The sequence below is a fragment of the Mauremys mutica genome, chromosome 9, assembly GCF_020497125.1.
Source record: "Mauremys mutica isolate MM-2020 ecotype Southern chromosome 9, ASM2049712v1, whole genome shotgun sequence".
Classification (NCBI taxonomy): Eukaryota; Metazoa; Chordata; order Testudines; family Geoemydidae; genus Mauremys; species Mauremys mutica.
The window spans coordinates 53,774,393-53,788,883 of NC_059080.1; the positions used below are offsets into that span (position 1 = coordinate 53,774,393).

The 14,491-nt window shown below is 53.5% G+C and overlaps 2 protein-coding genes across 3 annotated transcripts in view; both read left to right on the forward strand.

Moving 5' to 3' along the window:
• Positions 1–2,206, forward strand: part of TRPM2 (transient receptor potential cation channel subfamily M member 2) — a 76,886-nt gene extending 74,680 nt beyond the window's left edge. For both annotated transcript variants that reach the window (XM_045031238.1, XM_045031237.1), the window contains one exon: positions 328–2,206. In XM_045031238.1, the coding sequence (XP_044887173.1) occupies positions 328–453 (126 nt within the window). In that variant the 3' untranslated portion in view covers positions 454–2,206. The remainder of the gene's footprint in view (positions 1–327) is intronic.
• Positions 2,207–8,403: 6,197 nt separating this feature from the next.
• On the forward strand, positions 8,404–13,239 carry LRRC3 (leucine rich repeat containing 3). Its single transcript, XM_045031013.1, has 2 exons — positions 8,404–8,621; positions 11,554–13,239. The coding sequence occupies exon 2, from the start codon at positions 11,696–11,698 to the stop codon at positions 12,476–12,478; it is 783 nt and encodes a 260-aa protein (XP_044886948.1). The 5' UTR covers positions 8,404–8,621; positions 11,554–11,695; the 3' UTR covers positions 12,479–13,239.
• The last annotated feature ends 1,252 nt before the right edge of the window (positions 13,240–14,491 follow it).

Genomic DNA, 14,491 nt, shown 5'->3' on the forward strand with positions numbered 1-14,491 from the left:
GCCTGACGCTGGCCTCCGCTCAGCACTGAGGGAGAGCAGCCGGGCCATTGCTGTGTCCTGGGGGAAGGAACGGCATCTCATCGGTGGGGAGGACATAGCCCCAGGAACTACCTTTTATCCAACACCGTTGGAGTTCCCTTGTTAAAACACCAGTAGTTAGTGCTTGTGCTAGTCCCAGGTAATCAAGGCTTGAGGAAAACAGCTCCTCCACCCCTGAGCCATCCCATCCCAGGCTTTGCTGTGCCAGCCACATGCCGAGTGCAGCTGGAAACACGCGCTCTGTGGCAATGTCAGCCTGCATGTAACATCTTGGATTTCCTCTCCCAGTTTCTCCAGGGCAGGGACCCAGAGCCGTGTGTCCGGTGGCAGCTGGTGGACAAGAGAATTCCGCTGTACGCAAACCACAAGGAACTGCTGCAGAAGGTCACTGCTCTTTTGGGGGCCTATTACTGAGATTACGGCTGCCACCTGGGATGGCTTTTCCGGAGCTGGGAGAAGCGTCATGGAGATCTGCCTGCCTGGTCCCCTTGTCTCCTGTTGCTCTAAACTGGGGCTTTGGGTGTGTACCTTGGCTTAACCCTCCAGGCTCAGCGGGACCGTGGATAACATGCCATGCTACATGACTCTCCTTCTCACTCTCTTGTATCATTACTTGCGAGTGAACGTAACACTCTCGTGAGTCAGAGATGGCAGCGGCTTGTGCCAGGCCCTCCTCCTTGCAGGAACTTCCCCACACAGCTCTGCCAACGCACAACAAATTTAGCTGACAACTTCCCCTTTTGTTGTGGCCTTGGCTTTCTCCTGGGCAGAGCCTGATGCTTTGGCTGAGTTAGCAGTGGGTTTGGGATGTGCACAAGTGGGACCTGGAAAGAGACTTAACTCATGGGCCAGTTTTTCCACCCACGTCTGTAGAGGTGAAAGGCTCCTGATGTGTGGTGCCACCTAGTACCGGGCCAGGACACCGGCGTTCAGTTCCTAGCTCTGCCACAGACTCCCTGGGGGAGCTTGGGCCCATCACTTAGGGGGGACTCACAAAAGTTCGAAGTCCCATGGGTAGAGGAGCCCCTCTCTTATGTATCGGCACCTCCCCTTGGCTGGCTTAGGCAGGTCCCACCTAGCGTGCTGGCTTTGTGGGGCACCTTCTCAGGCCCGTCTCTCCCCATGCATTGTATAGGGACCCTAGGCACCAACCGCAGCTTTGTGGATCCCAGTGTGAGCCTGTGATTTGGTAGGCTCCGCAACGCCCAACGTCACATCGCCCAAGTCCCTTTGTAACTCCGGGCCCGAGTTTCTTTAGGCCTCAGTTTCCTGTCGGTACCATGGCTCCTCTGGCTCGCCTGTGGGGCTTGTAGGCTCTGCACATCAAGGGCTGTCTCTCCCTGTGTTATGTACAGCACCTAGCGCAATGGGTGCCTCATCTTTGCTGGGTCCCCCAGTCCCCACTGTCATGGCGTAAGCTAACACTAGTGGGGAGGGGCAGCAGATCCCATGGCCTGCCCTCACACTGCTGCTGATGCACCTGGGCTACCGTACATCCTCTCGCTAAGTGGCATTGTTCCATCCACCACACTTGCCCCACTCCTAGGGGCACCTGAGCTTGGATTTAGGCCAGCACCTCACTCCTAGGCCAGTCCATACGGGATCTTCCCACTGCCCCCTCCCTTTCATTCCAGGTACCCTCCGTTTTTCTCTTGATGCCTACCCCAAATCTTGGCTGCTCCTGTCTATGTCAGCCATGGTCATGCTCTCCTGGGGCTTGGAGAACAGCAGAGATCTTTCTCTAGGCTGGCACTGGTGCTGCTTCAAGGAATACGAAGCAGGAGATGTCTCCCTTCCCCCTATCAGCCAGCTGATATGTCTCACTTGTAGCCCTGAGCTCAGACATCCTGGAGGGCATGTGCCTGGAAGACGCTCCGGAGCCCAGGGTTTCCCAGAGCTCATGTCATTTCTCTACTTCTGCCAGAGGCACTGACCTGGATGTCAGACCCCTCCCTTGCACCCGATCACACTCACGTCACTCACCTTAGATCCAGAGGATGCTGAATGCTGTGGCTCCTCTAGAGACTTATTTGTAAAGTGCTTTGGGATCTTTTGGACTGGAAGTGTCTATATTGTGTGTGCGAGCTACTCGGTCTTGTTGCCGTCTCACTGGGTTTGACGTAAAAATGTTGACTCCCAAGTGGGGTTATGGGACAGCACGTTATAAAGGAATTAACCCTAAACTAGGCTGAGCATCTACTGCTATTATTTATTTCTTGCTCTGTTCCTTAGGCTGGGTCCCTGGCACCACTGTTAAAGCCCAGAGTCCTCATATTTGGCCCTGAATATGCTGGGAACTGTATTGTATCTGAGCTTATTCCTTGAACCAGCTCTAGTCGCCTTCCTTAGCTGCTAGCACGCCAGCGGCCTGGGCAGAAAGCACCCAGCAGTCAGGGCCTAAATTGTGCCCCTAGCCATTGCCATCCCCCCACAGGGCCGGAGCAGTAAAACGTGGCTGGCGGGTGGGTCTAGAGGACAAGGGGGATGACTCGAGAAAGCCAGGTTATGGAGACAAGGTGAGTGAGGTTGCGTATTTGGGTTTGAATTTGAAATAGCTGCTGTTAAAGTGTCAGCGTCGTAAATAGGCACACGTCCGGACCAGGCATTGTGAGGGAAGTAGCACCATGGGAGATAGACTGCAGATCCCTTTTCCGGTCATTCTTCCTTTGGATTCCTGTGCAGCCCCCAAACATCCACCTCGGGGTTCCCATTCCTTACGAAGCCGCTGGACACCCTGCCACAATTCATCGCTAGAAATGAACAACGTGGTCACAGCCTTTCACCAGCCAGTCACACGTAGCCACACGTAGTCAGCCAGCCACCCTGCCACAATTCATCGCTAGAAATGAACAACGTGGTCACAGCCTTTCGCCAGCCAGTCACACGTAGCCACACGTAGTCACACGTAGCCAGCCAGCCACCCTGCCACAATTCATCGCTAGAAATGAACAACGTGGTCACAGCCTTTCGCCAGCCAGTCACACGTAGCTCCCAGGCAAGCCGACCAGGATCTCCAGGTCAAAAACAGTTCAAAACAAGCTACGAAAGAGTTTTCATATAAACCTGCTTAGCGAGAACATCTGTCGAGCCCCCTCAGTCCATTAGCTAGCTGTGGGGCAGGAAGAGGTCCAGACTCTAGCACTTTGGCCTCAGTTCACAAAGGGATTTAGGCATCTAAGTCCCGGCTGTAGGCTCCACAAAACGCCCTCCGAACCCTGTGGCTGCCTCAAGTCACGTTTTTTGCAGTAAAATGTTCCATGGGCACCAAAGTTTCTGCCTCTGAGCATGTGCCCGGCTGCCTCCAGCGTGGTGTCCAGCCGCCTGTCTTCCACCTAAGCCTGGGCATGACTCGTGGATGGGGAGGGGATAGGCGTTTGCCCACCTAAGTTGCATGTGGGGCCGAATCCAATGGGTGTGCCCTGAGCATGCTTACTGGGTCGGGCACCACACGTGAGTTCACACAAAACAGCTGAGGAAGGAGGAGCTCCCTCCTATGTTTTAGCCCAGTGATTTGGGGACTCATCTGGGATGTAGGAGACCCCCATTCGTGTACCCCCTCCACCTGATGAAAAGAAGGGATTTGAACAGGGCTCTAGCTATTCTGCAGTGATCTTCCCTCAGTCTCTCCAGTTGAAGCTGTTGAATTGTGGATAAATACTCAGTGTCATTGGAGCAGGGGACCTGGCGCCTGGGAGTCCCAGCTCCTGGGTAAGTGCTCTTACCAGCCGGCTATACAATCATTCTCATGCGCTCTTTCCTCACTTCTCCGCTGTAGGACAGCTTTAACCAGAGAGGCTGAGGGAAGCCCACAGCCCAGCACCTGTGAGGTGACAGGTCGCTGTTCAGAACCCTCCTCCTCCTCAGCCATAGGGGCAACGTGACGCAGGGGCCCTCCCCATCCCTGATGAGTGCGGCAATACTCAGCGTCCCAGCGCCTAAGTTCCTTTGTGAAGCTAGGCCTTGATGACCGTGGCTGGTCTCGATGGGATTTTTTCCTGTCATTTAGTCAGTCTTTGCCCAATCAAACTATTCCTGCCACAGTAATACACTGAGCAGTGAATGCAGAACAACAGCAACTCGCCTGCAATGACACACCAAAGTGGGCTTCAGTGTTTGCATAAGGGGGCGGAATGATGTTTTGTTTAATGCCTCTCTTAACTCAATAATTCTAACAATTAAGACCAATTGCATATGATGTCCTTTTAGTAAATGGTCACTACGGAACTTAACTCCCTCCGTGCTAGGGCCACATCTGTTACTGTGTGTAATTCCACACTCAGAATGTTGGAATTCATTGATTTAGACAGCTGCACCGAATGAAAATACACCGCAAGAGTGCTGGATGTTAATGGGATCCGAGATGAAGGGCTGCAGCTTCCAAAATAAACAGCTTTGCTTCGCCTCCACATGGCAGTGACTAGGCCAGCATTAATGGCATGACTTGCATTAGGGCCAGTCACATTAGCTCTGCAGAGTTGTTATGCTAGAAGCTGGCTTTCCACTATAAGCCTAATTTAGTCATAAACACAAGCTCCCCAATACCCAAACAATTTGTGGACAAATTCCTAGGCCACAGCCCCTAGCTTACTCCAGTACAGAAGGTTGGGCAAGTTTGCAGCAAATCTGAGACCGTATTTAGACAAGATTAGCACTGCCAGACCACTGCATTATTTGGCTTGCTACCGGTCTGGAATGGCTTTCCCTACAACCACCATTTGATCGTATTTCTTCCCTTCTGCCTGGAGCGGGGCCTTTCCACATTGGCCTGGGATTTCTTGGCATTTGAGAGATCCCAGCACACTTAACAAGGACATAGAGAATTGATTCAGTAAGTGTCCTCTCATGCCATTGATACATTTGTAATAAATACCTGTGTCCGGGGGGAAATTAGTCCTTAGTAGCCACCAGGCCACTGAGCGCTCAAGGGATGGCTTTACCCATGCAATATGCTTTGGGCCAGATCCTCAGCTGGTAGAAACTGGCATAGCCAGTGGTCATTTCTGCCAGTTCAGGATCTGGCCCCGTTATCTGCCATGTGCAGAATGGGACTGGTTCTGCTTGCACATACACAGGTTTTGCACAGGGGTAATTCCATGGCCCTCTGTGGAGCTACTCCTGATTTACATCATTATAACTTAGAGGGAACTCACCCCAGCCTCCCTGGCATGAATTCATGCTTTGACACATAGGCCTTGCTCATCTGACGCCCCGTCTCCTTCTCCGTGTCTGGGCTGAAGGCCTGCAGGCCATGTGGGGAGGTACACTGTCTGTACAGCATCCCCCCTAGAAGTGATGCCACCATCCTCTGCTTGACCTTTGGACTCCTCTGCCTGCATCTGGGGTGTTGACTGGGAAATAATGTCCAGATTAGGCTAAAAAGACAGAAATGCGTGTCTGAGCCTAGAGCAGGGGTGTCCCAGATCCAGTCCAGCTGAGGCATTTGAATGGATCACAAGACAGGTTGGCTTGTGCAGAAGCTCAGCTTTTGTTTGAAACCAACAAGTCCATTTCTAGCCCTGGCACTTGTAAAGAAAAACATCTGAACATGGATCGAGTATAAACCACTGCAGTGCTGTCTGCCTGAGTCTGCAGAGAGCCTGAAACAACGGCTCTGAGCTGTGAACTCTCCCACCCGCTAGTCATCTAATTGGAGTGAGACCCTTACAACCCAGTGATGACACTTCCCCTGTCATTAACTACTTCATCGCTGTATCTGGTGCAAGGTGAGGGGGTGCTGCTGCAGGGAAGGACCAGCAGACGGAGGAACAGACAGGGAAGGGGGAGAGAACAGAGGCAGAATTAGTGCTGTAAACCTTACGAGCATATCTCCCACTGATTGTGACATGAAGGTACTGAACAACTAAGGGATAATAACTAGATGTTTAGTTGCTACGTAAATGCCACATTCTACCCTTGATCTTTGGGAGTTCTGCAGGTTGAGGGGAGTGTTTAGTCCTAAATTAATACGCTGACCCACAGAGCATAATTAACACTGGAATTAGCCCTCTGGCCATCCCAGGGCTAGCGCGTTCCCATGTCGAAGCTGTTAATATTCCCAAAAGTATCAGCAGCTCCTGGTGAAGTAACTGTATTCTCTGAATCTCCCCATCACCCAGCGACCCTGCAGCTCCTGAGGCAGGCCATGGCATTGAGACTGGGGCAGGTAGTATCATAGATGCTAAGCCTGTCCTGTCCCTACAGGGAAGCTGAATGGCTGGGGGTGTCCTTGGGGACACATGAGTGCTGGGGGCGGGTACAGTCACGCGGCTCATTGGGCACATCAGCAATGCAGTTATTAACCCCCCAACATACCCTGCAGAGACAGTACACCGTTGTCTGGTCCCTATGCTGGCCCCAACCACTCAGCAACATTTCAGTACCAGGAGCCTCTGAGCAGTTGTGATGGGGACCAGTGCAGTCCCGATGGGTTTGACTCTCCACATCCCCTCAGAGGGAGCCGATGGTGCAGCTTTAAACTGATGAGCGTAACAGACTTCTCCCTCTGTGAAAGCCACAGAGCTGCTGGCAGGCCAGGGCCCTTGCTTGCAGGGGATGGTCTGGCTGTGCATCCCCGAGACCTGGCCTCCTCCACTGCATGCTCCTCCGGCAGGGCTCGTGCTGGGGGGCTGAGTTTGCCCCAAGTGAGCCTGGCCTCAGCAGGGAGAGCACAAGGGCTTTGGAACGTGCTGGGCTAGTGAGGCAGTGCTGTGCAATGGCCAGCCGGGAGCCTGTCAGTACCAGGGCAGAGCTCACCCGCTTTGCCATGTCTCCCGAGGAGCTGGGTGACAGCTCCAGGGCCAGCCCCAGCGTGGCCACAACCCTTCCTGGGCCACACTTCCCTTGGCAAATGCTGCGCGGTTGGCACAAGTGCAAAGTGACTAGGCTGGGCAGGAAGAGGCAGGCCCGAGACAGCGCGGATCACCCTGCTGTCGATAAAATGGTTTCCTTCATGTAATCTACTGCAGGGCCGCCCAGAGGATTCAGGGGGCCTGGGGTCTTCGGCGGCGCCCCCCCCCCCCGCCGCCGCCGAATTGCTGCCGAAGACCCAGCACTTTGGCGGCGGGTCCCAGGGCGGAAAGACCCCCCCGCCGCGGGTCTTCGGGGCACTTCGGTGGCGGGTCCTGGAGCAGAAGGACCCCCCGCCGCTGAATTGCCGACAATGACCCGGAGCGGAAGAAGCGCCGGGGGCCCGGGGCCCGCGAGAGTTTTCCAGGGCCCCCAGAGTGAGTGAAGGACCCCGCTCCAGGGGCCCCAAAAAACTCTCATGGGGGGCCCCTGCGGGGCCTCAGGCAAATTGCCCTCTTGCTCCCCCGGGCAGCCCTGATCTACTGGGCTGTTTGGAGCAGCGACGTCTCCCTGGCCCCTGCTCCCTGAGTGGCTGCTAGTGGGTCAGGGCTAATGGGAGCCCCAGAAAACAATGTGATTATCCAGTAGGGCAGCACCTTGAGGCTCCACCCAAGCTCAGAGCCCCTGAGAGACAGCCCCTGCCCCACAGAGCCTGGAGCTGGTCGCTCAGGAGCAGGGGGACGGGGAGACACCCTGTATGCAGCCACAGGATGGGGCAGTCACAGCACAGGTTTCCCCAGGGAAGCACTGCAGGCGAGCTGAGGGCTCAGTCTGCAGGGCACATTAGAGGGGGTGCCTGGGGTCAGATGCAGGAGAGCGCTAACCTCGCCTAGCCAGCGTGGCACTTGGGGAGCTCTCCCTTTGGGGGGACAAGGGGAGGGTGTTCTACCCACAGACAGTCCATGACTCACCCCCAGAGGTGACGGTGGGGCTGAGACTAGACCCCAGATCTGCTGAATGCCAGCCAGGCTCGTACCACAACCCTGCCCCAACTCTCACCACACATGGAGCGAGCGTCACCCTTCTGTGAGGCTGCTGGATTCATTTCAGTGCCGGACTCGCCCGCTCACCCCTCAGGGACAGAACCCAATGCAGCCAGCCACTGCATCTCCAGCGGGAAGGGCTGGCCCATCCCTGGGACAAGGGGAGCCACAGCCAACACCAGTGGCTGCTAAGATCCAGCCTCTTGGGCGCAGCTTAAAACCCTCCTGTCAGCAGGAGAAGACACTGCGCTGAAGACAGAAATTTGGAGGGAATTTGAAAGCACTCGTGAGAGAGCTGCGACTCCACCTCTTCCTATCTATTACCGATTGACTGGTAATCATGCCCAGAACCTACTGCAACATACGCACCTGCCAGCATGACACAGGACGTGTGGGGAAGCAATTGAGGTTGTTTATGTGGCTGAGTTATTACTAGGCTGTCCCTTTAAAAAATCCAAGGATGCGCAGCGAGGATGTCAGTGACAGGCAGATGCTGTCCAATTACAGCCCATCTGCATGGTGTGTGGCTTGTGTGTATGCCGAGGCGAAGGAAAGCACCACAGAGATGGAGACATGAGGACTGAACAGACAGCAACAAGTGGTGGATGGGGTTTAAACCCCGCTAGCCCTGCCGGATCTCACCCAGACTCAGGCATACCGGGCTGCAGGGACAGCACTGGCTACATGCTTGGCAGCTGAAGGAGGAGAATAACAAAACCTGAACAGCAGCCAAATGGTTTTACCTCAACTCAGGTAAGGTGCCTTTTCATTGCAGATTTAGCAAACAAGAAGTGCCATTAGCAGGTGAGGTTTCTAGTGATCTCCCACCCTACCGAAGCAGCAAGATTGTATTCAGGGAGAGGAAAGCGGGCTGGTAGGAAATATGCCCTTTCACTAGTTATTAGCTACAAAGTACCCTGCCCAGCCTATGTGACTGAGCATATTGCAAATGGGTCCGATTGGAAGCCGTGCCGCACTGGCATTCGCTGTAACGAAAGAACTCTCGCGCCAAACATTGCCAGGCAGCTGAGGAAGATGCAGACAGGCTGGTAGTAAAATTGTGCTTCCTAGTGAAATGAAGCTGGGCATAATCATTGTTCTCTGTTGCTTGGCATGGCCACAACCCCTCTGGATAATCAAACTTTCAGCTCAGTGCCTAGCTTCAGTTTTTGAAAGCCAGTTTAACATGGATTTATCAGGCTAAATTCTGCACTGATCTTACACCTGTGGAACCCCATTCATAGAAACGGCTTCTGGATTGAATGGAAGGAGTTGGCTTTGACCTATAAAGCCAGAAGACCTTGATTCAGCATAATACTTTAACTTCAAGCATGTGCTTAATCCATCCCTATTTAGGAGAGTATTTAAGCACATGCTTAAGTGCTTGGCTGAACTGGGGCCTAAATGCTTTGGGACCTGCTGAGTGGAGACCCTGCCTCTCTTGCCATGCCAGGATGGCCAGATCTGGGGTCAACAGAGGAATTCCATGAAGGTCTTGCAGAGCTGGAACAAGCTCCTCCAGTAGTCTGCACACACTGCATTATGTGCGGGGGCTGCTGCAGAAAGTGTGGGGTTAGATCTAGGCTGGGCAGGGCAGGCAGGGGAGTTGCTGTGGTTGAGCTCTGCTGGGTCTGGACCGATGCTGCTGTTTGTTCTTGTAATTTGTGGCAGGGGTGCCCATAGCCTGGGGCAGGTAATCCTTCTAATGACTGTATTAATCCAACTCACTCAAAGCCCCCTGCGCTGAGGCAGGGCCAAGTAAACCTAGACCAGCCCTGGCAGGTGTTTGTCCAACCTGTTCTTAGCAACCTCCCGTGATGGGGAGTCCACAACCTCTGTTTGGAAGCCTGTTCCAGAGTTAACTACCCGGAGCAGTAGGCAGCTTTTCCTAATCTCTAGCCTAAACCTCCCTTTGCTGCGGTTAAACCCATTAATTCTTGTTCTACCCTCAATGGACATGGAACCATTGATCACTGCCAGAGGTGGCGCATGAGTCTTCTGTTTGGGGCGGCTCACACACAAGTGTCAGAAGCTCCCTAAAAGTTGGGGGTGGAGTGTTCACCTGCGCCTGGACCGTGGCCCTGCCACTGAGGCCCCGTGCCCAGTCATTCGCGTCCCCTGCCCTCGCACTGGCTCTTACCCCCGCTACCCCGAGCCTCCGCCCGACCACTACTCACTCCTCTCTGCCTCTTCCCCCGAGACTCCCCACCAGCCCCTCGCGCCTCTCTGATTCTTCCCCCGAGACTCCCCTCACCTGCTGCTTGCTCCTCTCCACTCCCTTCCCAGAAGGGTGGGCCACCAAGGGGCCATCACTTTTTTCTGCCTTAGGTGAGTGGAGGGTGGGGGGTCCTCAGGGAAGGAGGCGGAGCAGGGACAGGAAGAGGGCGGGGCCTCAGGGGAAAAGGCCAAGTGGGGGTGGGACGAGGCAGAGTGAGAGCAGGGAATCAGGGGAAGAGATGGAGCAGAGAGTGGGCGGGGCTCCCCAATTCTATGGGGCTTTGCTTCTGGTGCCCAAAGGCAGCACCGGGCCAGTGTGCCTCTGGAGGGGTGACCCACGCCACATTTGCGGCATTTCTCCCCCCTGCATCGCTGGCCTTTTGCGGGGAGGCTCAGCCTCCCCTGGCCTCTTATACATGCCATCCATGATCACCATCCTCTCTGTAACAGCCCTTCGCAGATTTGAAGACGGTTCTCAGGTTCCCCCTCAGTCTCCTTTTCTCAAGACTAACCAGGCCCAGTTTTTTTGCCTTTCCTCTCAGGGCAGGTTTTCTAAATCGTTTATCGTATTTGTTGCTCTCCTCAGGACTCTCTCCAGTTTGTCCTCATCTTTCCTAATATTCGGCTTTATTTTGTTTTCAAATTAGTGTTAACTCCCATCCCCAAGTCCTATACTGATGAGATCACCATTTGTTTGGAGAACAGGCATGTAGATATGTGTGTGTGTGTGTGTGTGTGTTAATTTCAGTGTTGCCATCTCTCTCAATCCTAGGTGATATTTAGTGGTTTTTTAAAGCTCCAGCTCCTGAAGTCATGTTATCCCATCATAATGTCGGCTTTCATTTTTTTAAAGTAACTTTCCAATTGTCCTGGTTGCAAAGAAAAGCTTGAAATTGTGACCTCCAAAGGCTTACACACTAGAGGGCAAATGAAAACAACCCTGCTTTGATTATTTGTTACAATCTCATGATTTGCAAGCCAATCTCACAAATTTGGATGGTCTGGTTCACGATTTTTTTTAACGCTTGAGGTTGGCAAGATTGTCCCAGCAACAGATTATAACATCTCTCATGCAATATCAGCTCTGTGATGGGGCTCCACCTGTCCCATTCACTACTCAGCGGCAACACCCTTGCACCTGTGCACCTGGTCCCCAGGCCGGGAAGTCTCCACAGCGGTGCATAGAGTGGGGAATTACTTCCCTGTGCCAGTGTGTATCTGTGTCACACTCTGGCCCTCAATAACTGACCCTTTCATTTAAAAATCTGAAAAATGCAGAGAAATAACTTTCATCTGAATTGACCCTATCAGAGATGATGGTAGATGACCTTGTTAGGAGATGGCGCACAGAGTTGGCAGATTAACCCAGTGCTTGCTTTGCTAATATAGATCACACACCAAGAGATCTAAGTGTTTCATAGTGTCAAGAAAAATAATGTCAATTTCCCCTCCCTCTTTTTGCTGTCAGAAACAAAAGAGTGCACTTTGAAAGACAAGAAAAGAGAGTACATGACTCGCCTCCAGCTAGTCCTGTTGCACACCTGGAGAGGTTAGCTGGCAAAGACTAACATTTCCCCAGCAGCCATGCAGAAGTGTGCCCCGTTGAGACGATGATCAGAATGTTCCTGGCACATCCAGCAACCTCACTGGCACAGCTGTCCTCCACCCGCGTTTTCTTCTGCCTCCTCCTGTGCATCCCTCCTGCATGGACCGCCTGCCCCCAGTCCTGCCAGTGCACAGACCACTCGGGAGCCATGGCTGTGCTGTGCAGCTCAAAGCATTTGGATGAAATCCCAAAGGACATTCCCAAAGATGCTGTGTTTGTGAAGCTTGATGCAAATAAAATCACCCAGATCCCCAACAACGCATTCAAACACCTGAACCACTTGGAAGAGCTGGACCTCTCCAGAAACGCCATTGAGAAGATAGACATGGCAGCTTTCAGAGGTGTGGCAGATGGGCTGCGGACACTGGATCTTTCCAATAACCTTATTCAGAGTATTCCCAAGGAAGCCTTAGTCAAACTGAATGCTAAGATCCGCCTGTCCAATAACCCGTGGCACTGCGAGTGCGCTTTGCAGGAGGTGCTCTGGGAAGTGAAGCTAGATCCTGAGTCAGTGAATGAGATCACCTGCCAAACCTCTGTGCGCGAAGAATATGTCGGGAAACCTTTGATCCAGGTCCTGGACTCTGGCGTCAATTTCTGTAACATCCATCAAAAGACCACAGATGTCGCCATGTTCATCACCATGTTCGGCTGGTTCACCATGGTCATCACCTATGTGGTGTATTACGTTCGACACAACCAGGAAGATGCCAGGAAGCACCTGGAGTACCTTAAATCACTGCCTAGCACCCAGGTCCCCAAAGAGACCATCACCACGGTCCTGTAATGCCAAGCACCAAGCACCGTGTCAAGAAACGCCTCGGGGGAAGCAATCTGCTTCCGACCTGCTTGCACAAGCTTTTCTATGAGGTTTTTATGTGACATTTGATAGAAACATGAAAATGTATTTTGTTATTAACTGAACCGTGGCCACAAGCTTGTAGGGGAACAGCACATGTTTACGTCACATCCCATGCCGTGGCGGGTTACTCATTGCTAACTAAGACACAACAGGATATGCCCTGGCTGCTGCAGAAGGTTAGAAAGCAGAACCCCCTAGTCCTGTCTGCCTCTGTCATTCCAGAGGGTGGTGTTCCAAAGAGTAGAATGTGCAGCCAGAGATCACAGGTCTCCAACGTCTGGAGTTGTGCCGCTGAGCAGTCAGCGTCTGCTCAGCACCATCAGCATGAGACCAACACACAGGGCCTGTGCCTGCAACTGACACAGCCGTGTGGCCCTGGAGCCTAAGACACCAGTAACTGCCCCAGGCTGCATTTCCCCTGCCCCACCCCAAGTTCCCTGCTAGAGGGAGCCCTCTGCATTGATAGAGGGGTCAGCCACCATTGCAGCACCTCCTTGCCCCACCCAGGCGAGAATGGCTTGAGGGGGCAGGCCGGGGAGCTGCCTGCTCGTGCTATGTACTGGTTGGGCTCTGCACATAGAATCATAGATTGTTAGGGTTTGAAGGGACCTCAGGAGATCATCTAGTCCAACCCCCTGCTCAAAGCAGGACCAATCCCTAAATGGCCCCCTCAAGGATTGAACTCACAACCCTGGGTTTAGCAGGCCAATGCTCAAACCACTGAGCTATCCCTCCCCCCATGAGCATGTTGGGGTATATAGAAGAGCCTGGCAGCTCTGTGTGGAAGGCCCTGATCTGGGGCCCTGCATTGGGAGCATCCACGGTCAGGTAGCTAGATGGGCGCACAAGCCAAACCAGCACATGTTGGTTCCTTTAGCCAGGGAGTACACCCCAGAAGTGGGAGATCAGTGGGTCACCCTCAGTTTCTGTCATGCCAGAGACACACGCTCAGCCCTGGGGCTTCCTACCTGGGTCGCCGTTCAATGGGTTCGACTTGCCCCCACCTGTCCCCTTCTGGTCCTGGGCAACATTCCCCGATGAGAGGAGAAAAACGAGCTGTTTGCCCAAGCCCTCCCCAGTACTGCCCACCCCAGTCGTGAGTCAGACCCCACCAATCATGAGATCAGCCCCAAAATCAGGAGGGTTTTGGTTTAAAGAGTGCAAGGATGGGTTTGGGCTAGTTTGGGCTTTTTGAAAAAAAAATTGTGTGACAATCAGTACTGCCAGCTCTTCCCTGTGTGTGTGTGTGTGTGTGTGTATCGGTGTGTATGTGTGCATGATAGTTACAGTGTTGCCAGCTCTCCCGTGTGTCTGTGTGTGTATCTCTGTGTGTGTGCCTGCATGTGTGTGCATGATAATTACAGTGCTGCCAACTCTCCCATGTGTGTTTGTGTATCTCTGTGTGTAGGCGTGCGTGTATGTGTGTGTGTGTGTGTGTGTCTGCGTGTGTGTGTATCTGTGTGAGCTAGTTACAGTGCTGCCAGCTCTCCCCAGTGTTCATGTATGTGTATCTGTGTGTGTGTGTCTGTGTGTCTCCGTGTGTATGTGTGCATGATAGTTACAGTGCTGCCAGCTCTCCCGTGTGTGTTTGTGTATCGCTGTGTGTGGGTGTGCGTGTATGTGTGTATATCTGTGTGCGTGATAGTTACAATGCTGCCAGCTCTCCCGTGTGAGTGTGTGTGCGCGCGCATGCACGGGGAGGCAGCCCCTGTCCCAGCCCAAGACTCCTCCAGCTCCTAAGGGAAGGAGGGCAGAGCCCTGCCTGCCTCCTGCAGCAGCTCTCAGCACTGCTCCCCACCTCCTGCCCAAGCCTCTCAGGGCCCCAGGGCGGCTTCAGCCAGGGGATGCTACCAGGAAAGGGGCCAGACCCAATGCAGTGGCACAGCAACACCTGCACTCCCTGGGGATCTGCTGAGTCTGAGGGCAGGCCTGTAAAGG

Bases quoted from the DNA above. Each gene is read 5' to 3' on its own strand.
- LRRC3 (XM_045031013.1), top strand. From the start codon at position 11,696: ATGATCAGAATGTTCCTGGCACATCCAGCAACCTCACTGGCACAGCTG.